The sequence below is a fragment of the Paramacrobiotus metropolitanus genome, unplaced genomic scaffold (genome assembly GCF_019649055.1).
Source record: "Paramacrobiotus metropolitanus isolate TYO unplaced genomic scaffold, Prichtersi_v1.0 Parri_scaffold0000008, whole genome shotgun sequence".
Taxonomy (NCBI): Eukaryota; Metazoa; Tardigrada; class Eutardigrada; order Parachela; family Macrobiotidae; genus Paramacrobiotus; species Paramacrobiotus metropolitanus.
In genome coordinates, this window is record NW_026570228.1 from 1,863,054 (window position 1) to 1,885,832 (window position 22,779).

The window sequence follows — 22,779 nt, forward strand, 5'->3', positions numbered from 1 at the left end:
GGGAGCAGCGCGTATGACCGCACCGGACACAGATACGTCGCTACGGCAGCGTTGATAGCCAGTGTCCGTTCCCCTGCTACTATATATGCGTGACATTAGTGATGTCCAGGCTGTTAAAGTTACCTCGAATGCAGATGTCCGGCCCACCGTATCCGCGACCGTTGTACAGATGATGAATATGCTAATGGGAACGGTTTTCTCTGAGTTCAAACCACGTCACCCAACAATGCCGCCAGAGGATCACCAACCCAGCATGACAGGCTCAGATCAGCGCCAATCATTGGTCGCTCAACACCGTCCTCGGGGCGTGGTTTGTATTGACAGCCGAACATAACAAGCTACTCAGCCTACTCTAGTATGGACATGTACAGAAGACCTAAAAAATTTGAGAAATCGGCATCCGTTTACACCAGCCGAAAGACAGCTATCGGAGCGCATAAGATTTAATGGACTTTTGATTATCAAATTAAATTTTTGGTTGGTTGGCTAGCACTAGTACTGAAGTAAACTTTTTGGCAGAGAACTTCTTGGGCGAATTACACTATATAAGATTTGCTTGTTTTACTGGCTTTCAATTTGATCAAAGCGGTCTTGTTCTGTAGTCTGTCATTCTGTATTCTACAAAAGTACATACGTAAATTCGACCGTGACCACGTGGTCCTGCTGCTGGTGTTTGTCAACGCAGAACCTTGTAATTTACAGCCCACAGTGACTACCGGCACACAAGGGCTACTTCGCTGCAGTTTTCGGCCATGGCCAATGCGTTCCAAACTTCCAATGTGCATTTTCCTACAGTAGTAAAAATTTTAAATTTTAGAATGGGATCACGTATAATAAATTTGATCAACAAAAAAATGCATACGCTGTAGTGTTGCCAAGGTCACCCACACTGGTTAGACAGTAAGACATTTTTATAATATCACTACTTACTAATATGGTTATATTGGTTTTATAAGTAAGTACTGTAATATACTCTGTACCTATATTCTTCGACTCGAATACATCAAAATACTACAGTACTGTGACATTAATATTGTTAATGCCGCTATACAGGTTAATAATGGCATATTACTTAAAGTACCCTAGGTACTCGTACGTAGCTGCAGATCCGTCTTGCTACTCGAAGTAGTCAGCTGGTGTATCCTGCATAATAATATGTACCAGCAACAATCACTTTATACGACAGACGACAGTAAGCAAGTAACGACGACGAGTAAGCAGTAGCACTAATGGTAAGCATTTTTGGCTTTTAGGCATGCAATATTTAGCATTTAGCCGTTACAATTTTTCAAAGACTCACGACGACGCTTAAAGCATACTACGACGCACGACGACGCCAAAAGCAGACGCACGACGACGCCAAAAGCATACAACCTCTTAATCGAAAGTTGATTTTACTCAGCAGGATTTTTTTAATAATGCATGTACTATGCTTATAAATTTCATTTGGTGCGTCCAAGTAAATAAGTCTTAATAAGGACATTTTTTTATGATTTCTTATCTTACTGAAATTTTACATAATTGCATCAGATGCGAAACCGTACCTTACTTATCAAGTGCCTGCTGGATTAGTTCATTTGTTGCAGCTATCTGTAAATCAAATTTCTACAGCGTAATTATAGCAAGGTTTCTTTAACCCTTCAGTTTGTTGAATTCCAGCTTAATTCTCATAATATACGAGCGAGTAATTACTGCATAATGCAAAGCGCTACGACTGGATCTTTGGATTCTGGAAACACCAATCGAGCGTCATCCCCAGTGACGGCCATGGGTTCCCATGTGCGACGCCCATCCACCAGTTCTTTCACCACTGCACGCGATCAACCGTCGCCAGCGGGGATTTTTGATACGCAGTCAGAAATCAGTAGACATGAGTTTCAAACCAATCTCGCAGTACGTTCCTTATACATTTTTGCTAAATGCACTGCACCGATAAAATATTTGACACTAGCGTCTGTAAAAGGCCAATTCCACAAAAGTTCTGAAAAGCCTTCTTTCTTGTTTTGACGTTTTTTAAGCATCAGATGTTTAAGCTTTTAATAATAAGCGAGAATGCAATCTGCAAAATTTAGGCAGAAACTTGTAATGCAACATTACAACATCGTTTCAAAAATATAATATCGTTATCTAAGAAGAAAAAACGTTGTATACATGACTGCTTTGATATACGAAGTATGAATGGTAAATTTCAAAAGTATTATATTGCCTTGCACTGCATTTTTTAAATAATTTGATTTAAATGTATTAAAATTGAATTGCAATAGTATAACTGCATATCTAATATTTTAAACCGATGATTTGATCGCTTAACGAACTAAGTTTTGCCGCTTCATTAAAAAAAGTTCTAAATTTCAAAATTTCCTCTGCCCTATTAAACGTGCGGCACTTGTACGGCAAGCATATGTCTACTGTCTAGTTTGGTGTTTTAGCGTATCTGTACTTCTACAGCTGTCCTCGTAGACTGCAAGGGTTAATTTTTACTTACAGATGTATGGCCAGTTAACCAAAATGACGAGTAGTTTGAGCGTATGCATGCCGGAGATGGAAAAGCTCAGTACTACTTTATTGGACTGGTGCCGCAGTGTGGATAAATCGTTCTCCTTACTGCAAACCGAAATTCTCGGGTTACGCGATGAAATCTCCACCAGGAACGCCCAAGTACATACTGAATTCCACCGTGCCGTCACCGAAATACAGCAGCAAACCGAAACTACCTTTCAAGACAAATGTGTACACCGCTTGGACACGATCGAGCATCGCTTAGATCTGTTCGCCCAAAAGGTCACCCAGTTGCAAGATCAGCTCTTCCAGAAGATGACATCGGTTCTGGAAGTCCAGACGAATTTTACTTCTGTCGTCAATACGTTGCGGAATAACCAAGATGGGGTGCACGATGAAATTCGAAAGGTCACCGATGACGGTAAAAAAGCGTTAGGCGATAACACGAAAGAATTGCACAAAATTCACGATGGACTGGCTAATGATGTGAAGACTGTGCAAGAACGACTGGAGCACGCTGATGCGGAAATTCGCATGCATAGTACGGCACTGAATGGTATCGCTGCGGATCAGAAGAACTGCATGGATAACTGCTACGGATTAGGACAAAAGTTGGCCAATGTGCAGATGGAGTTCCATGATCAGATTGCCGGTTTACAAGACGGTTTAATTAACCTGGATCGTCAAATCGGCTATGCTTCACAGCGCAATGATCACGTACAAAACAATGAGCAATTTTTAAAACACCAAGAAGATTTCCAACTACTGTTCGATGAAGTAAAACGTCTACAGAAAGCGTTGTATGAACAAGAAGCAAAAGTGTCAGAGCTGTCGAAAACGACTGCCGTTTTACCCGGCTTATCGGAAACGGTAACGGAAGTGCAGCTTAAGAACGACGAGCAAGACGCCAGAATCACCTCACTAGAAAACTCGTTCCATTCACGGGTAGATTTGCAGATCGTGGATTCTACCGAGAATATACACCTCCATAAAGATGTCAACGATTTACTGAAAAAAGTCAACATTATTTTTGAAACCGTTGGCACACTGCGCACTGAAGTGGCCGGATTAAAATCCGCGCAGACGTCACCGACGGATTTCGTTTATGTTTCCAATACAAACCCGTCACCGGATGTTTATGCTAAATCCACACCGGAATACACATTGCCCTTCGGCAAACCCAATCAGCAAAATTTTTCCAACACATGTAGTCTGGGTTATGAAAATTGTTTTTTATCAAAGAGTGGATTGTGCTCGGAAACATTTCATCTACCGAAGAAATCGCCGACCGGCTTCCATTCGGTGACCCCTAGTTTTGTGCATAACGAAGGGGTAGCGGAAGGCAGTGGGTTGGATCAACTGAACGAAACTTTTCGGGACATTGTGGCAAAAAATGTTGTGTCTTTGGACGATGCACCATTAATGAAGATTAACAACGCTCGCCATATTTCTGGGCATATATAAATTTATCTTGTTTACGATAAATCCCAAATAATCCCGCACTTTTGGCACTAATAATGTTGAATTAGCAAACTTTGTTCATAACTCTGGCTCTTTGTGTAAATGGACGACAAGAAGAGATCATATACAAAGTATTATTTGGTGCGCTAGTAGAACAGTGACCATTTTTTTAAGTACCATGGCCATGCGCATTAGTCGGTCAAGTTCTAAATCCAAAAACCTGCTATTAATAATTTGTAATTAATTAAACCGATACTTATTTTAACTGTCAACATGCTCTTCCAGAACTTTCCGACGGAAACCAAGAGCATAACACAAACCGCACACCACATCCGAAAAAATTCCAGGAAATACAATAACTTAATTATAATGCCCAGGCCCGTCTTTAGCTTTTTGGAAGGGGGTGGCGCACGACTTCGCGCCATTTGGAAAATGGCCGAAAATTTGAGGAAAATCGTAGAAAAGTGGCTCCAAAAAGCCACTTTTCTATGATTTTGTTCGTTTTTTAGGTCACTTTTCTACGATTTTCTTCGAAAATTTCGGTGCGCCCCATGCGCCAGTCCAATCTTCTCGCGTCTGCGTCTGCCAGTTTTTGCGCCATGCGATTAATTCATTAATGCCTGTCTACTTACTGATACATTATTCGTACTGGACAACGAATTACCGCAACTGGTTGCTAGCATTTGTTGCAGTGCACTTGTTTCACCATGGAGTGTGCTTAATCAGTAGTGGACTGTGCTTAATTTCCTATGGGCGTTGACAGTTGTGCCACGGCTTAGTGTTTTTTTCGGTTTATCAGGTGACATGCTCCACAACTGTGTCAGGATGGAAGTTGCCACTCATCAGCTATTAGTGCGGGTTCAGTTCACTTTGTGCAACTACGTACTTAACTCTTAAGGAATGCACATGAGCCAGCAGTTTTTATGGGTGTGTTAGAGTTAATTAGTGGTGAAAAAAACAGACTGCTTCATAAGTTTCGAACGGTGCGTGGTTGACGATGACTTTTGCAGATGTAAAGGTCGCTGCATTATGAAATGGAATCGAGCTTTGGTGGGAATTTTCGTTTTGCCCTGGAAGGCGGCAACGGAGCTGGCAAAACCAGTCTCTTGCATCGAATACAGGAATTGCGGCCTCTCTGGTGCGTCCATGAAGTGCCCAGTGAGCGCTGGGGATTCTGGGGACCGGATCGAATTGCGCAGTTTCATGAAGGCGAGTTTGACAGCAAAACCTTTCGTGACCTACAAAAAGGGTTGATCGATAGCTATGCGGGGGTGTGTGGCAAGGGGCCTTTCGGTGGCATCCACATCTATGAAAGATCGCCTTTGTCGGCGGCACGCATTTTCGCCGTTGTTAATTCGAAGATGGGGTACTCGAGTGCTGATGATGTGAAGATGATCCAGAATTATTATAACGCCGGTATACGCACTGGCTATCTCAAAGAAATGGATGCGATGATTTATTTGCGCACACCGCCGGAGATTTGCCGTCAGCGACGACTGGCCCGAAGCGCGAAATCGGATGGTGGCGATGGTGTGGACGTTAACCAAAATGCCCTGGATGTGGAATATGAGCAGCAGCTGTACGATGCACATGAAGTGTTCTTCAATCCTGATGGTACGCGTGCATTACTGCCTGGATGTTACAAGGTTCGGTCGGTGATGGAGGAGACGTACGGTGAACTGAGTGTAGATGAGAAAGCTGACTCCGTCATCTACTATATCGAATCCAGACACTTCCTGAAAACTAGTGCGTATGGTATGCCTCATGTTCGCACTCGCAAACCATTGCCGTTTTCCTGGTGATTGATTAACGATTATGATTGATGAGTAAGAAGGACCGTTCGTTCTTCAGTGGACTCTCTGTACTTTACCCCCTTTATGCGCTGAATGAACATCCGTCAGTGCCTTGTATGAATTTGTGTGATTGATACCGTTAGAAGATTGGCGACACCGTGGCATCCTGATAATCTTATGACGATGGAGTAACGAGTTATGTGGACAACAAGATAAAATATGGTAATTTGAGTTTCGGATAAACTGGAAATACGTTCTGCTGCTGTACAGTCTATGCATTTTTTTACAAAAGGTAGCTGTGTGGCGTCTGCATTGCATACTGCATGCGTTATAAATTGCATGTTGTCGAACAGAATTATAGAAGTATAGATGATAGAAAAACTGTACCCTGTTATAGAAAGCGGTTTTCTGGGTTCTGTTGATGAGATTAAGCAATACAGTTTCTGTGGTGATTTTGATTGAGTTTGGTGCTTCTTACATCCGACGTCGACAATGAGATAGATGCTTCGAAATTCTTTTACAAGCTTTCGCTAAGCTTGAGTGTGGCATTGCCAGCTGTCTAACAGCATAAACCTTGAAGGCACTGTTCAAAGTACATAAATCAATCGGTTTGCGGACACGTTTCCAATTAAACTTTCAAATTATGCCTGAATCTAAATTAAACAGTTACTGTATTATTTTATGACACCTCATATATGGCCTCATTACGCTACGAGTAGGGCTTGTACAGAGTACATAGTGTTATCTCTGTGTTTAATTAAGTTTCCTTGACCATGGGAACTTCCCATTGGGAAGTGATAACAAAAGTTCAATTAATACAGCAAAAATGGAGGTTCTTTGGCGCTGCTTCCGAGTACCGAATGTATTATTAATACTTAACTGTTTGCGACCAACGAAACAAAATATCTATATATAAATATATACAACTAAGCATTGTTATATACATGGAATTTTACTCCCGCTTTGACATAACAATTATAGTTTGACAAGAGTTATTCAAGCACTATTTTCGGGAAATATAAACTGTACAACTTCGTCTACACTACACCTTTTAGGTCCCTGATGATCTCCAACTTTATTGGTGCGCTTCGGCTTGGCCTTTAAAATGTAAATGTCTATAACACGCGTAGTTCCACTGTGCACAGTGCACAGAACTAGCTAAGCAAACGCCACATTTCTTCAACGAGGAAACACCGCACGTCCGGTCGACTTCCGTCTCGAATATTTGCCATTGTCATATTGGATGGTTTCTTGGGGAGGATAGGAGTTGTACTCCACAGGTAGTAAAGATCCTGCTGACGCGTATACCAACATCGATGGCCAGTACTGCTTCGGACCATCGGATGAATCGGCAGGATACACCACTTCCGGTGGTTTATTGTAGCCGGCATAACCTACATCACCGGTGCCATATAGTCCCGATGATACTTCCAGTGCAGGTACATACTGCACCGCACGGGATAATGAAGGGGGAGAAACGTACGGTGCCGGGGTCATCAGATTATAGTATGACGCTAACGGCACCGATGAAGCGTCGTTGTATGTTTCTGGCGCTTTTGGGTATTTCTCGAGATGTAACGTGGGATTGTAGTAAGGAACTGTGGACGTATAAGAAGGATTATAAACGGACGGCATTGTTGTAGAATACGGCGCTGGTGTCGAGGCCATGGCGTAATACGACGCCGGTGTCGAGGTCATGGCGTAATACGGTGCTGGTGTCGAGGTCATAGCGTAATACGGCGCCGGTGGTTGGTAGTAACTATAATTCCCCAGTGTCTGGTTATTCATCAATGGGGCTGCTGCGTAATCTCCCTGTCCAGCTGGCTTATAAGGAGCTGAAATGGTCGCATATTCTGGTTGAGCGTTGTATGCAGGTTTTGTCTGGTCGCCGTAGGACATTGTTGGGGCTGGTGCATAGCCGTATCCTTGATCCGGAACAGGTTGTGTGTTATAAACAGGCTGACCAGTGGTCACACTGCTGTACGACGGCGGCTGTGCGTATTGGTCCAAATGTAGCGTCGGCTTATAGTAAGGTGCGACAGTTGTCGTATCTGACGCGTAAGCCGAAGGCACTGGATTGTACGACACAGGAGAGCTGTAATTAATAGGAGCTGGTGCAGGCTGTACGTATACTGGCTGACCAGTGGTCGCACTGCTGTACGACGGAGCAGGCGGCTTTGCGTACTGCTCCAAATGCAGTGTCGGGTTGTAGTACGGTGCAGCCGTTGTTGTATCTGTTACATAAGCTGGAGGCGCTGGATTATACGACCCGGTAGTGGGATAATAATATGGAGCTGGTGTCGGCGGTGCATACACGGGAATTGGGGTTGTGGTAGGATACGGGGCAGGCGTTGCAGGATAGGCTGGAGGCGCTGCAGTATTATAATACTGTGGCGGTGGATAGTTATCAGCACCAGGGGTCATGTTAACATAGGGAGCAGGAGCTGCATAGGCTGCTGGAGAATAACCAGAAGCATTGTACGTTGATTGGCTGTTGAAATACTGGGATATAGCCTGGAAAGCGCCGGCCTGGTTGCCTCTAAAATGTGGATTAGAATATGGAACGAATGTGCTGGGCGCTGATCCGAATTGGACCAGATAGCCAAGTAATGTATCCGGTCCAGCGTCGATTTTAGGATACGGTGCAAATATCCGAGAAATTAACGTTGTAAATATTACAACTAAACGAAAAAGTAACATGTTAATGCGAAAGTTAATGTACTGATTTCAGATTTCTGAATAGTAAACTTTATTAATTAAAGTATACTGTAAGTTCGCCTGCCAGTTAACAGAAAACAAACCCATCGAACAAAATTTGTAGTATGTGTTGAATATGCAGTTATATATCTATGCGTTAAAGATAATAAAATTTAATTACAATGCAGCGTTAATGGGTTCTTCTGGTCTATACTTCCTCGTAAAACTAAATATTCACCTGCAGATTTCGTGGTCTGTTTTCTGTCAAAATAGTTTAAGACGGTGATTATGTTTTTATGCGAACACTGCAATGCAAACGCCACACTGCATTTTAAAACCCGCAACTGCAAGCAATAATTGTGTAGATTTTATGCTTAATTTGTTTTTAAATAACGGGCGTAAACCGTTAACGTTTGCCATTGTAAGCTTGTACGTGACCTTTTGCATAAATTCTAATTATACGAAGTATTTAATTCCCGGTCGGATTGTCGATATAATTGTACCGAATGGGTGGTGCAGACTATAGACTATAACGTACGCCTAACGAACATATCTGTACAGATATCAGCACAAACATGTTCTTTACGCAAACCACACCAAGTATTCCATCGAGGTCAGCCGGCGTTTGTACGCCGCACCGGCGCGCGCATGTCACTTGCCGCTTGTCCGTTTCTGTCGTAATTATACCAGATGATCAAATTTATTAAAACAAATGCTCGACACAAGAATGATCACTGTCTTACTTAGCGGTAAAAGCGGGACAATACACCTTAACAATTACCGCGCTAACGAACGCATTGCGGCTGGTCAGTTAACAAAACACTAAATATACAGAATCTGTACAAAATCTACCGATCAAATCTGACTGCATTTAAAACAGATCCGATAAATCATGATATAAGTCGCGCCCGATGATTCACCATAGCGATCGGCAATCGCATCAATCTGGTGTGAAAATCTGCCGGCAAGCAAAATCATAAAGAGGTTAGAGAAACGAGGAAACAATAAAGAAGAAAATAGGCACATATATACAGCATTTTTCTAACATCGCGTATATACAACAAACTGTCGCATCATAAATCGCTGAACAATGGCCGGTCGCGTTGTACTTTCACTTTTATCGGTTGTATCCGTCATATCTGCCGCTTTCCCCAATATCGACGATGGACCGGAGACCCTCGTCGGCTATTTAGTGCAGGTCGGTAATTCGCCCAGTTCCTTTGTTCCTATCGCCAACAGCAACCAAAAACCGGGCGCGTACCAAGCCATCTCCCATTATCTTCGCTCGCATCCCGCGTCCTTCCGCACATCTCCCAGTTATGCTAATAAAATCATGCCGTCCGCTTTTGGTAATCTGGCATCCAAAAAAATTAAAATCGCTCCACCAGCGGCGGTGACCTCGACGGCGACCAAAGCCCCGGCATCTGCGGTGATTGGTGCGGCGTTGAATTTTGCCACGCCCATGCCGGTTGTCCCGACACCTGAACCAATGCTGGAGTATGATAATGTGGACGAAGAAAATGTACCCATGGCATCGGAGGCTGATCCAGAGTTGTTCAAGTCCGCGCCACCGGATGCGGATGCCGATAACGAGACACCGGTAGTGTCGCAGCGGAAGCGCACATGGAAAGCGATCTTTCCACGGTGATTTGATTACATTTTACGCGGGCTGCTTAATGTTAACCTGCGATTGTTTTTAATAGCTTTCCATATTTTTTGTCGGATGTGTACGCGAAACATCGATTGTTTTAGGTATAACAACTATTCTGTTTTCCCATACCATACGTTATCTTGCTCAAATTGTTTGTTAATTATAAGAACGGATAACATTATTAAAAAACCTGTTCAGATTCGTGATGGTGTACTCATATCTCTCTACACCTAATGTACAGACGGTGGACATTGTTTTTTATTTCATTTACACGGTAATAAATTGATAAATAAATTTGAAATGAATAATGAAAAATTTGTTTGGAAGACGATATACAAACAAACACTTATTATATAGGCGTGTATTACACAGTATGTAGTTCGCAATGATGATAAATACTATTGGTTACATCGTTATATTATTATTCCGTACTATTATTGTCTATCAATTTGTAATTCCTAACGTACGTATACTGCGCTCAGTCAGCTGCGGTATCTAGAGTATTTGTAAAATCGCCAGCGGTCGCTTTGTTTTATCGACGCTAAAAATTATTACGAATTTCCGGCCACGCTGATCAGCCGCGCGTTGTACAACAATAACTACACTGGTCAGCTGTTTTTTGCTCTATAACTTCACGCACTGCCGGGAGGCAGGACATCTTCAAAACAGAACGGTGAAGATGTATGAGATTTAGTGGTCATGTTTTATTAACTGATGCCAGTCAATAACCGGAAGGCACTTGACAATATCGTTTCAGACTTTGCACAGAATCCGCATCTTGCAGTCATTCTGTCGGAATTAGATTAACGACTAAATTAAGTGGATTTATAACAAACCTCAAACGGTCTCTTCGAAGACTATCATATGCGCCTAATCGCGGTCACCGCCTATGCTGCAAATGGCATTTATGCCGGTTTGATATCAACTACACTGCAATGCCGGCAAATATAGTCTGTACGATATTATGCTGTGATGCAGTGATTCGCTTACCGGTCGATGTAAAAGAAAAGCATTTTATCATCTTCCATTTAATTTTTTTTTAAAAATGCGGCGCTAATGCGGCCTGATCACCCAGAATGATTATCCCATAAAAAAGTCGAAATGGCTTCAGCTAGGATATCCCGGTTTTTATTAATATGGAAATTCCTGGTTTTCTATCCTGGATCCAACGCTCGCCAGACCCTTGTCGGTTACATGCTGCAAATCGGCAACTCCCCCAGCCGCTTCATTCCCTTATCCGGCGGAAACTATGATGCTAATCCCTACCAAGCGGTTATCGCTCCGTATTTTAACGGGGGAGCCGGTTATTCGGACACCGTGACCCCCGTTCCCTACTACAACCCTACGCTCCATCCGGAACGCTACACCAAAGCCCCGCCTTTCAGTCAAGACTATGGACCATCGTATTCCATGGCGCCCATTCCCCCGCCTTACCTCCCGCCCATCCTACCTGCGGGCGGTCGGCCGTATGTTCCGCTTCCGGGTGCCTATTATAACCCCTCATCGGTCGCCTACGTACCGCCGGTCGCCAATGGACCCGTCGTGGCACCTCCGGCGGTGCCGGTCTATAATCCAATTCCACCGGGATCTAACCCGGGTATCCCGGTATACGGTGGACCGAGTGTTGGACCCAACCCGGTTGTTCCGGTTTATGGAAACCCCGTGGGGAGCGTGCTCCAACCGGCTGGCTCCGGATCGATTACGTACATACCGTCCAACGCTCCAGTCAGCGGAACTCCATCAGCAAACGCGTATAATAACCCAACTGGACCCGTTGGGACGCCGGGAGTTCCGGTTTATAGTGGACCGGCTCCCGGAACCAATCCGGTTGTTCCGGTTTATTCCAACCCGGCGGCGACCGTAACTCAACCGGCTGGCTCCGGTTCGATCACATACATCCCGTCTAATGCCGCATCCAGTGGAACTCCATCAGCAAACGGGTATAATAATCCAACCGGGGCCGTCGGGACGCCGGGAGCTGTGATACCAGTTTATGCTAACGCACCGCCGGCGGGAAATAACTACGCCACCGCAGGGGCACCGGTAGCGTATCCCTCGACGCCGGTTAACACTGGACCGATATCAAATCCTCCACCCATTTCCGGTTCGGTGACATATATCCCATCCAACGCGGTTCCTTCCAACGGTAACTCTCCGGGGACTGGAGCCACAGGCATGTACAACGCTCCACCCGGTGCAATTTCACCGGCTTCTAATTATACGTCATCTCCCGGTACATCCACCGGAGGCGGTTATTCTAATGCTCCACCACCGTCATCGAGCAGCCCTAATACAGTATCGGGGTCAATCACATATATTCCATCGGCCGCTGCTACTGGCACCCCTTCAGCATCTGGTGGGGTTTACGGGACGCCGGGATCGAATGCAAACCCTTACACTCCCTCTCCGTCGCCACCGGCAGGCTCGACAAATGGCTATTCATCCGGGTCATCGTCTTCCGCTTATGGTACCAGCAACTCTCCAGTAAACGCTCCAAGCGGTACAAATTATATTCCCACTTCTGGTGGACCAGTTGGAAATGGATATACTGCCGGCAGTGGTAGTTCGCCGACATCCGGTTACGGTACTGGTTCATCGACATCCTACACATCACCAACTGGAAACGCCAACCCACCGGGAACATCCATAACGTACATACCATCCGCAGCGGCGCCTCTTTCCGCTACCTCCCTGGCAGAACTGTATTACGGCACCCCCACAGGTTTGTCTGCTGGTCAGGCGTACAACAATCCGCCGGCGACATCCGCGGTCATCGACTACATGAATCCACTGGGAGCTGTCGTGGCGACGTACGCTCCACCCACTGCTCCTGCTTATATCGCTCCATCCGGTGTCAGTGCAGGGTCATCAGGGCCCGGGTCCATTACGTACATTCCGTCGGCTGCCGCTGGCACTTCCGGTGGCGTTGCGGGTTCTGGCAATTATGGAACGCCGTCGGGTGAAAACGGGTATGCATCATCGAGCCCCTCCCCGGGTGACCTTTCGGGGGGAGCAAATTATGCATCAGTGTCCAGTGGAAATTCATATGGAGCTTCGTTAGGCAGTAGCAACAATTCAAGCATAGTTCCGGGATCCGCCGATTATGGCACGTCGGGATCGGCTTCCGGTAGCTCTGCTGCCGTTGCCTCAGCGATTAACAATGTTGTTAGCAGTAAGCCTGTAATGGAATTCCATGGATACTTGAAATTTACTTGAAACAGAAGACATCGCATCCTTCTGCCGGTGGGAACAAGTGTGTGAACTGGAAAAGTTGTGCAGATCAGCAGATATGACTTTCTTTTGGCTGGAGCGGCTGTTAATTATCGGAAGATATTCGTACATATAGATATAAAAAAATTGACAATAATCCCGCTGTGTGATACGCTTATGGCTGTGATACGCTCGTACTTACGTTCGACATCAAACAACAGGAAGCAAGAAATTACAGCAATAATAAATATTCGGTGTGCGCCGAAAATGTGGCTTGATTTTTAAATTTCGTCGCCGGCTTTGCTTATGTTGACTTAGCCGTGCTACGAGGTATTAAGTATTGTACATAAGTTTCGTGGTAACCTGTACAAAATGTGTACAATTACAAGCGCAAATGCAAGCAAAGATCGGGAAAGCAACTTTCCTGCAATGAAGCTAAGTGAGCTGATATCAGCACAGCCTTATTATACGAGTATATAATTAACACCCCACCCTCAGCTGTTTGGGACTTTTATGTAAGGATAATTAGACAACATCGACGCCAGACGGTATTCGTGAAGTTAGACTATGTTAATGGGGAAACCTCTTAATTAAGAAAAGGTCATAAAAGGTAAAAACTTCAAGTATGTACACACGGGCTCATAACTAACAGTGTAAAGTTAAATAAACTGGTTTACATAATTATGTCAGTCTTTCTGCTTTGTGTGTGCGCGAACTCGTATTTTTGTAACGAATAACTTTTGTAGATTATAAAATTTTATGTATAAAAATTTTTGATCCAATTTCGATATCAAGAATAAATGCACACTCTACTGCCATATTATGGCTACCGTGCAGAGAAGCGCAGTTAATGTTATAAACCTTTACTTAGGATGTTTGCATTGGTCGTTGCATAAGCAGCGCATATACAAACCGGTAACAATAATTTTAAAAAATTTGATTTTTGTTAAATGTGCCCTGTCATCGGTGACCGACATAACGGCCAGGTTGTACGACAGGATAACGCGATACACCCGTGTACGCCTTGCGACGTGACCTCTACGGTCTACACACGCCGAAAGGTAACCGCCGGCATTCCTACGCTGGTGGTCGATGCCTTCGGGCGTGTATATGTCGTCCGTTGTTCAGACAACGGCGTCCATTTGACTGGCTGCTTGATCATCATTAGCCTAAAACAATGCCTCGCAATTAAACTCCAAGTAATACAGTATTACACTGTATTAACGTAAGTTGAATTAATTACAGCTTCTTTAGTAGGGGAACCGGCGCCGATAACGCATGCATCACGTACGAATAACATTATTCATACGAATTAGAATGAAATAATACACTTACACGCTGATAACGAACCGTTTATTGGAAAATAATAGCGCTGTAAAAAAGTATCGGACAGATTACGGACAATACAGTAGCACAAGTCAGATCAGGCTATCATGTACAATATGTACTACTTGTATCGCTTAGTAAACTGATGCGTTAATTAGTAATTGCGCGCGGTTGTTTTGTGACCGCGGCTACAAGGCAAATAATGTGCTTTGCACTAACTATGCACTATATTTTTTCCTCCGATTCGCACCGTATTAGTCAGAATTGTACATGGCAATGACCAGATCACAACAATAATATCCAAAAGCAGGACAATACACTCGATCGACGTTTTATTCGCTAATTAGCAGCCAAAACACAATCGAACGATAATACCACATCGCTTTAAAACTTGACTATAATCTAATAAATCACAAAACTTAACACACTGTAGTACTAAAAAGTCACCAATTGTTAAATCAGTAGAAAAATGGGCGTCGTTTAAAATGAAAGCGTTTCCACCCGAAACCGATCACAAATTTTATGAGCTGCAAGCCATGTGTCAGTTTATATAATCTCTGCCAACCGCCCAGAATAATAATAATCTCCGGCATTGACTGACATTGACTTTTACATTTCTCAAAATGGCGCTCTTTTGCGCACTGTCTTTGATATTAGTATATGTCCATAATGCTTATTCCTTTTACGGTGTTGGACCGCAGACCTTGGTGGGTTATTTGGTGAAAGTCGGACAGGATCCCAGTACATTCGTCCCCGTCCCGAATCCCAATTATGGACCGGGTACATACAGTGCCGTTTCCTCGTATCTCAACAGTCCCAAACCGTATCCGCCCATTGCCGCTTACTATAAACCGCCGGTGATTGTCCCCCGTCCGCCGTACCTCCCCGGGTATGGGATGACCGTCCCGGAGGTCATGCAGCCCATTTCCGGCGCCGCTCCGGGTGCCAGTTCGAATATATCCCCAGCGGAAGCCGCCGCCCAGGCTGCAGCTGCCGGTGCCCCACCGGCATCGCAAGTCGCTGCCGGAGAAGCCGCCGCCATCGAGAACGGCGTGCCGGCGTCCGTGGCTGCGGAGGTAGGCAGCGAAATTTCCGCCGGTGTCCCTGCCGGTCAGGCCGTGGCCAACGTTGCCGAAGCCCAGGGCGCACCACCCGCAGTGGCGGAGCAGATCGGAGCGGAAGTGGCGGCGGGTGTTCCGCCCACTCAAGCCATTGAAAACGTTGCCGGACCGGCGGGACTCGCTGCCGCTATGGCTACCGCCCCGGCCAGCGCATCCATCGGATCGACGGGAGGATATTATTCGGGAGGTTATTCGTCGGGTTACGGCTCCGTTGCACCGGCCGCCGCCATCTCGGGCGACACGTCATCGGCCGCAGCCGCGGAGCAGGTTGCAGCGGAAGGTGGATCAGAAGCACAGCAAATTGCTGCTGGAGAACAAGCTGCGGTTAACAGTGGAGTGCCGGCGTCCATTGCATCCGAAATCGGAACAGCGATTGCATCCGGTGCACCACCGGCCGAAGCGATCGCCGGAGTAGCCGCGGCCAATGGGGCACCGCCCTCGGTGGCGGCTCAAATTGGAACGGAAGTTGCCGCAGGAGTGCCAGCTGGACAGGCCGTGGCCAATGCGGTATCCGGCACGCCAACACCGGCTGCCGTGTCTGTGGCGGCTTATACCTATCCGAAAACCTTAACACGGACCCTGTTGACCTCTGTTGCCAGTGCAGTCAAAAGACGTTTCCGCGGTTCCCGGCGCAAAGGTAACCTACCCCTGATAGCCTCCCCCTCCTCGTCATACTACGGCTCCGCACCGGCAGCGATTTCCGGCGCGGGCACCTCATCGGCAGCAGCCGCGGAGCAGGTAGCAGCGGGAGGTGGATCTCAAGCACAACAAATCGCCGCCGGAGAGCAAGCGGCTGTTAACAGTGGAGTCCCGGCATCCGTGGCATCGGAGATCGGCACCGCCATTGCATCCGGAGCGCCACCTGCCGAAGCCATTGCTGGCGTGGCTGCAGCGAACGGCGCACCTCCCGCGGTAGCGGCGCAGATCGGAACAGAAGTAGCCGCTGGTGTCCCGGCTGGGCAGGCGGTTGCCAACGCGGTTGCCGGTACACCGACACCGGCTGCCGTTTCCGTGGCCTCCTACGCGTATCCCAAGACACTGACCCGCAGTATGCTGACCTCGGTGGTCAACGCGGTGCGAACGCGATTCCGTGGTAGCCGACAGAAGAAACGTACTGGTAACCGGCAGTCTATCCTCGGTACCTCGTCGTACTATGGCGCCGCCGCCGCACCCGTCTCGTCAGGGCAAACGTCATCAGCGGAAGCTGCCGCCCAGGTAGCAGCGGAAGGTGGATCGCAAGCACAACAGATCGCCGCCGGAGAACAGGCAGCGGTTAATAGCGGAGTGCCGGCTTCGGTCGCTTCGGAAATCGGTACCGCCATTGCTTCCGGTGCCCCGCCCGCCGAGGCCATCGCTGGGGTAGCCGCGGCCAACGGTGCACCCCCCGCGGTGGCAGCACAGATCGGAACGGAAGTGGCAGCCGGCGTTCCGGCCGGACAAGCAGTAGCCAACGCAGTTTCCGGCACACCGACGCCCGCCGCAGTTTCCGTAGCGTCTTATACATATCCCAAGACGCTAACCCGTGCCATGCTGACGTCAGTAGTGAATGCGGTCAAAACACGTTTCGGTCGTCGTCGAACGCAGAAAAAGGGCAACCGCCAGGCGACGCTGCTGGCGTCCGGTTCAACCGGGTATTACGGAGGCAGTGCCGCACCGGCCAACACAATGACCTCCTCGGCCGCAGCCGCCGCCCAGGTAGCAGCGGAAGGGGGATCTCAAGCACAGCAGATTGCTGCAGGAGAACAAGCCGCTGTTAACAGCGGAGTCCCGGCATCCGTCGCATCGGAGATCGGCACGGCTATCGCCTCCGGCGCACCACCGGCCGAAGCCATTGCCGGTGTGGCTGCCGCGAACGGCGCTCCTCCCGCGGTGGCGGCGCAGATCGGAACGGAAGTGGCTGCTGGTGTCCCGGCCGGCCAAGCGGTGGCCAACGCGGTGTCCGGCACACCGACGCCGGCTGCGGTGTCCGTTGCGGCATACAGCTATCCTAAGACCATCACCCGCGGCATGGCCCTTGCCGTGGCCAACGAAGTCAAACGACGGTTCAGCCGGCGGGGACGCAACCGACAGACGATCGCCGCACAGTCCGTTGGCCTGAATTCTTACTACACAGCCGGGTCGGCACCGGCCGCAGGAGTGCCGCCAGCCAATGTCGTGGACGCGGAGACGGAGGCGGCCATTGAGTCAGGCGTGCCGGTCGGTGTCGCTGAGGAGATCGGCTCGGAGGTGGCAGCGGGCGTGCCGCCGGGTCAAGCCATCGCCAACGTGGCGGCGGGGACCGGGGTGTGCCGTCTTCTGTGGGAATCGGGGCGATTGCGTCGTACTACAGTCCCGGTGGTTCGGTTATCCCCACGCCGTCACCCATTGAGGTCATCGAGGAGGAGGAAGGCAATCATGGTGGATTAACGCCGGATGGATATTACCAGCCGCCGGCCAGTTCCGGAGGGCTGCCGCCCGCTGTGCAGGAGACCGTGGATGAGGTGGAAGCCATGAATGGTGGATCATCATACGGCTCGGTGGCGCCAACTCCGGCTTCCAACATACCGGCCGCGGTGGTGGCAGCCATTGAACAAGCGGCTAAGAGCGGGACAAGAATAACGAAGCACAAAGTTAGTTTGTTCCCCAGATTTCCCATTCGTGGTCGAGCGTTGTAAAAATATTTTATTCGTCCAATGATGCCAAAGCACAAAAGTTTTCTGTAATAACAAATAAAATTATGTATATCACACGAACATTGCATTAGCAGTAAGTAGTAGTAAGTTGCTGATCCTTAACCTTTTAATGCATTTTATCCAGAACATAACATAATATTATTTAGACGTCAATGTGATACGACTACGTTTTTTTAATTAACCACAACATGCGATACGAGTACCGGTACAGTACTGTCCAATGAGTGTCCATACGAAGCAGCTTAAAGTTTAATACAGTAACAAAAAAAATAGATCCATATAAAATGTCTATACTGTAAAGGTTAATTTCAATTTAATAGAAGATCACAGTTCATATGTTATTTTAATCACATCTGCTTGAATTGTTCAGCCGCATGCATTTATCAGTTAATTCATGTGACATAGTATTGCGTAGTTCCATAATTATCATTATCATTAGTATGTACTAAATATGCGTAGGAACGTGTTTCGCGAGTGACATAACTACTATTAATTACAAGCAGATTGATCACTATTGAAATTACGACACATGTAGAATGTATCGTGTTATTTATAGAACAAAAGAGAAAATTTTCTGTGTGATAGAACTATTTTCTGCATTAGAGTAACGAAGCTTAATATTTGTGTTAACTTTCACTTTATCTGATGATGTATTGTACAATGTGGTTGCACGTTATGCCTTTTTATAATTATGACTTATTTCGCTAGTGATTGTGTTATTACTGTTTTGTTTTTGTTTGAGAGGTTTGTATACTGAATCGTTTTCTGTACTCTGCTTCTGCTGCCTTCGTTCAGTCTACTTGCGACATAATAAATTAATAAATAGGTAGATAATACCATACTCGTAATTGATTTTTCTTATTTTCTTAGTAAGTATATTTTATTTTGTTACTTACTTCGGCCTCATCTTTGGCTCTGATATTTATAGTCAATAACAATACGTAATGCAGTACGTGCCGTACTAAGGTGTTTATACAGACACGCAATATAATATGACATGAAAGATTCCACTGTCGTCAACCCTTTGTCGGCTCCCTTTTAAGTTTTGACACTGGCCGCGCAGTATTTCTATGGCATGCCGGACCTCGAACTGATTACTGTGTTGTGACAGGAAATGTCGGTTTTTATACCGCGAAATATGTAGGCACTTCTAAGTTCTATGCGTATTTGCCGTTTTGTCATTTTTTGCATCTTGTTCCGCGGCAGTTTTTTTACATGAGTTCCCCCTTCTCCAGTGTTGCACGTCTGAACGTGTCTGCCTCTCTTTTGTCTGTCTTATCTGATTCTGCGTGCACGTGCAGCAAAATCGGATTCGTCGTATTTCTCATGTCAGAGACTGCGTACTGTATGTTCAGTATGTGACTAATTTGTATGTGAGGCTTTGTGAGCAAAGTTGTTTGAACTGTCCTTTCAATAGTTATCCGGTTGTTCCGTAACTGATCCGTACTGATTGCGACTTGAGAGTTATTGCAAAAGTAATTTCCTTGATTACTCCACAAATTTGTTATCACTTCCAAAGTTCCATCACTTACTGTCCTTGTTGATATTGGTCCTTGTCCTTACTGTCCTTGTTGATATTGCACTGTTGGCCATTATTATGGACGGTGTGATGGACGACAAGGAAATGGAGAAAATCGATATGGACGATCAACCGCACCAAGCAGTGGAGGAGGACATGGCTAATGAAGATAACCTGCCAGATTTGGACGCGTTGGTGGCGGTTTACAGTAAACAGGACGAAGAAAAGCAGCGCGCTCCCACATCGCGAATGTCCGTCGCAGGGCTGACGCTGGAAGACGTGGCGGCCATGCGCGGCAATAGTCACAGTTTGGCTCCTTATCATCGCGGCTCTCGCGGAAATGGACGCGGACGCGGGAATGGGCGCGTATCCCCCACCAAGAACTACCACAGACGCCACAATTTTTCGGTAAATATTGCACTTCCGACGTTTTTGCTCGTGTCTCCGTTTTCCTGCTGTGAGTTTTTGAATTGTATTTTGGACTTTTTTAATTTCTGTTACTACACTGCGCATACGGTATTTCTCTGTACGAAGCCTTGTTAAGTCAAGCTGGGTAACAGCTTTGTGATACGAAAAACCGGATTTTTTCAAAGATTGTTCGTAACAGAGAAGCTGAAGATATAAAACTGGTAAAACCGTAAAAGCTTGCTGCTAAAATTAGACGCTTTCCCAGTTTTATGGCTGCTTGTGATAATGGCCATAGTGGTGTGTTGCTTTTGTGTCATTCCGTGCAGTTAGGTATTTCGTAATTGTGTTACGTTGCAATGCTCTGAAATATTTCGTTTGGTTTTTCTGCCTGGGTAGATGGAGAACGCTTTTGGCGGGCGTAGCGAACAGGAAAACAGTGTCAGTGGGGCGTACGGGAAGCGCGGTAGAGGACAAAATGGCGACAAGGGAAATTATCTCCGGATGCCGCACTATGACGATCTGCAGGACGCGACTCCGAATCAGAAACAGGCGGTGAGTCTTTTTTTACTGGACGTTAATTAGAAACAAGTGTTTATAAATCACTTGATTTTAATTTTGGATGCATTCAATTGCATGCTTCGATGCATCGTGTTTTTGCCGCTGTATGTAATTGGTTTTTCATTATAAATTTGTTTTTGCAGATTGAGTTTCCTTTTGAGATTTTGCCGTACACGAAGCAAAAGACAACCGTAACATTCGGCAAACTCAGTGACAAAATCGTCGATGAGGACATCGAAGTATGCAGGATAAGTTTTCTTGTCAGTTTTGATATAAATATTTATTATACAAAATTCGCTCGCCTTAAAACAATTTATTAATGCATTTATCCTACAGTTTATTGCAGACCGCTAAAATTATTATTATGAATATTGTGGACGCTTGCGAAGCGCGTAATTATGTGCACAGAAACCGCTGACTGGTCGTTTGATCACTTTGATGACCTAATTTAGTTTTCGATTTTTTTGCAGGAATTGTGCCGTGTCTATGGTGATGTCCACAATTGTCATATTATTCGCGATCGTAACGGGACACCAACGGGATACGGCGTGGCCGATTTTATTGACCGGGTGGCAGCGGAGAAAGCCGTGCAGGAGTACCATAGCCGCACTTTGGATAGTATGAATATTAGTTTTTTTTATTTTGTATGCGTTTATTAATTTAGGGGTGCTATAAGTAATCAACTGGAAATGCGTGTGGATAATTGCGAAAAAAAATGCGCCTTATTTATTTTTCAGGCATTCCGATGCTGTGTGTGATTAATGAAGAGAAATTCAGCCCCTATGGGCGCGACCGAGATCGGGAAGGAAAGCGCGATATCCAGTCGCGACTGGGGAATAAGACTGGCATTGGATACACCAACTTCCGATAACTAACCATCGGTCTTGCGGCGCTGCAGTGAAAATCGCTTCGATTCAATAACTCTTCGTGGACGAGCATCGCTGCATCGGTGTAAATAAAGTTTTATCGGATGAATTTTTTTTATATACTTAACGGTTTCAGCTTTTTTTAAAATTGAAGAAGCTATATTGCAGATGAATTATGAAGGAAGTCTTTTTGTTAATCTTTTACTGGGTCGGAACTTTGAGAATATGATCTTCTCAGTTTGTCACGCATCGCACTTGTGGAGCGGGTTGATTTTCTAATCCTTCTCACTGTTATGTACAGGCCTTTGTATTTTATCGTTTCCGGCACAGTGGGAAGTTTGTATCTTGTTGGGCTTTATTATGGTATACGGATGTGAGAGATATTTTGACTTCGTTTTCTGCATAAAGTAACATCGTAGCAACTATGAATTCGCGAGTATATTATGATTTCTAATAAATTGCTTCATCAGTTTTGGTACGAGTACTGTATATGTACAGATAGATGAGTGATGTTAGACAGTTTAAGACTAAACTCCGCTTGATTCTTGAATAAGTTCAAATTTAAATAAAATAGAAATGTGTTCGAGGTAAAATAGTTGAGCCGATATGCATAAAGTAATATCGTAACAAGTCACTAACAGTAACTAATAATACTTGTATTATGAATTCGTATGATTAGTAATTTAGTACAGTATGATTTCAGATAAAATGCTTCACCAGTTTCGTTACGAATATTTATACAGATTGATAAGTGATGTGTGAAAATAAAATAACACCGCTTGATTCTTGCATAAGTTCAAATTTAAAAGTTTAGTAAAATATGTGAGGTAAAAAACTTTAGCAGACCTGACTTGTGAGATGTCAGTCCGTTTTGGATAAAGCTTCCGCCGAATTATGACTTACTTTCAAAGCCGCCTTCCTGGGCCGGGCGTCAAGTCAGCACCGGCAGTTTAGCTCGGCGAGCAGTATCATCCTGATAAATCTGAAATTTTATCATC

The 22,779-nt window shown here is 45.7% G+C and overlaps 5 protein-coding genes across 5 annotated transcripts; 4 read left to right on the forward strand and 1 right to left on the reverse strand.

Annotated features, from left to right (window-relative positions):
* The first annotated feature begins 1,314 nt into the window (after nt 1-1,314).
* LOC129582672 (uncharacterized) lies at nt 1,315-4,075 on the forward strand. The gene is made up of 2 exons (XM_055474248.1): nt 1,315-1,893; nt 2,488-4,075. The coding sequence occupies exons 1-2, from the start codon at nt 1,699-1,701 to the stop codon at nt 3,961-3,963; spliced, it is 1,671 nt and encodes a 556-aa protein (XP_055330223.1). The 5' UTR covers nt 1,315-1,698; the 3' UTR covers nt 3,964-4,075.
* A 2,857-nt stretch (nt 4,076-6,932) lies between these two features.
* Nucleotides 6,933-7,652, reverse strand: LOC129582868 (uncharacterized). Its single transcript, XM_055474492.1, has one exon. The coding sequence runs from the start codon at nt 7,650-7,652 to the stop codon at nt 6,933-6,935; it is 720 nt and encodes a 239-aa protein (XP_055330467.1).
* Nucleotides 7,653-11,030: 3,378 nt separating this feature from the next.
* Nucleotides 11,031-13,531, forward strand: LOC129582534 (mucin-19-like). Its single transcript, XM_055474041.1, has one exon. It carries the CDS (start codon nt 11,203-11,205, stop codon nt 13,315-13,317), a length of 2,115 nt encoding a protein of 704 aa, XP_055330016.1. The 5' UTR covers nt 11,031-11,202; the 3' UTR covers nt 13,318-13,531.
* Nucleotides 13,532-15,079: 1,548 nt separating this feature from the next.
* On the forward strand, nt 15,080-18,484 carry LOC129582533 (elastin-like). The gene has a single exon (XM_055474040.1). It carries the CDS (start codon nt 15,261-15,263, stop codon nt 18,162-18,164), a length of 2,904 nt encoding a protein of 967 aa, XP_055330015.1. The 5' UTR covers nt 15,080-15,260; the 3' UTR covers nt 18,165-18,484.
* Nucleotides 18,485-19,520: 1,036 nt separating this feature from the next.
* On the forward strand, nt 19,521-22,231 carry LOC129582678 (uncharacterized). Its single transcript, XM_055474255.1, has 5 exons — nt 19,521-20,357; nt 20,754-20,909; nt 21,059-21,154; nt 21,386-21,533; nt 21,653-22,231. The coding sequence occupies exons 1-5, from the start codon at nt 20,028-20,030 to the stop codon at nt 21,784-21,786; spliced, it is 864 nt and encodes a 287-aa protein (XP_055330230.1). The 5' UTR covers nt 19,521-20,027; the 3' UTR covers nt 21,787-22,231.
* The last annotated feature ends 548 nt before the right edge of the window (nt 22,232-22,779 follow it).

Coding starts and splice junctions, on each gene's coding strand:
- LOC129582533 (XM_055474040.1), top strand. CDS start 15,261: ATGGCGCTCTTTTGCGCACTGTCTTTGATATTAGTATATGTCCATAAT.
- LOC129582672 (XM_055474248.1), top strand. CDS start 1,699: ATGCAAAGCGCTACGACTGGATCTTTGGATTCTGGAAACACCAATCGA. Junction 1,894..2,487: donor AGTTTCAAACCAATCTCGCA/GTACGTTCCTTA, acceptor TTTTACTTACAG/ATGTATGGCCAGTTAACCAA.
- LOC129582678 (XM_055474255.1), top strand. CDS start 20,028: ATGGACGGTGTGATGGACGACAAGGAAATGGAGAAAATCGATATGGAC. Junction 20,910..21,058: donor CTCCGAATCAGAAACAGGCG/GTGAGTCTTTTT, acceptor TTGTTTTTGCAG/ATTGAGTTTCCTTTTGAGAT. Junction 21,155..21,385: donor TCGTCGATGAGGACATCGAA/GTATGCAGGATA, acceptor ATTTTTTTGCAG/GAATTGTGCCGTGTCTATGG.
- LOC129582868 (XM_055474492.1), bottom strand. CDS start 7,652: ATGTCCTACGGCGACCAGACAAAACCTGCATACAACGCTCAACCAGAA.
- LOC129582534 (XM_055474041.1), top strand. CDS start 11,203: ATGGCTTCAGCTAGGATATCCCGGTTTTTATTAATATGGAAATTCCTG.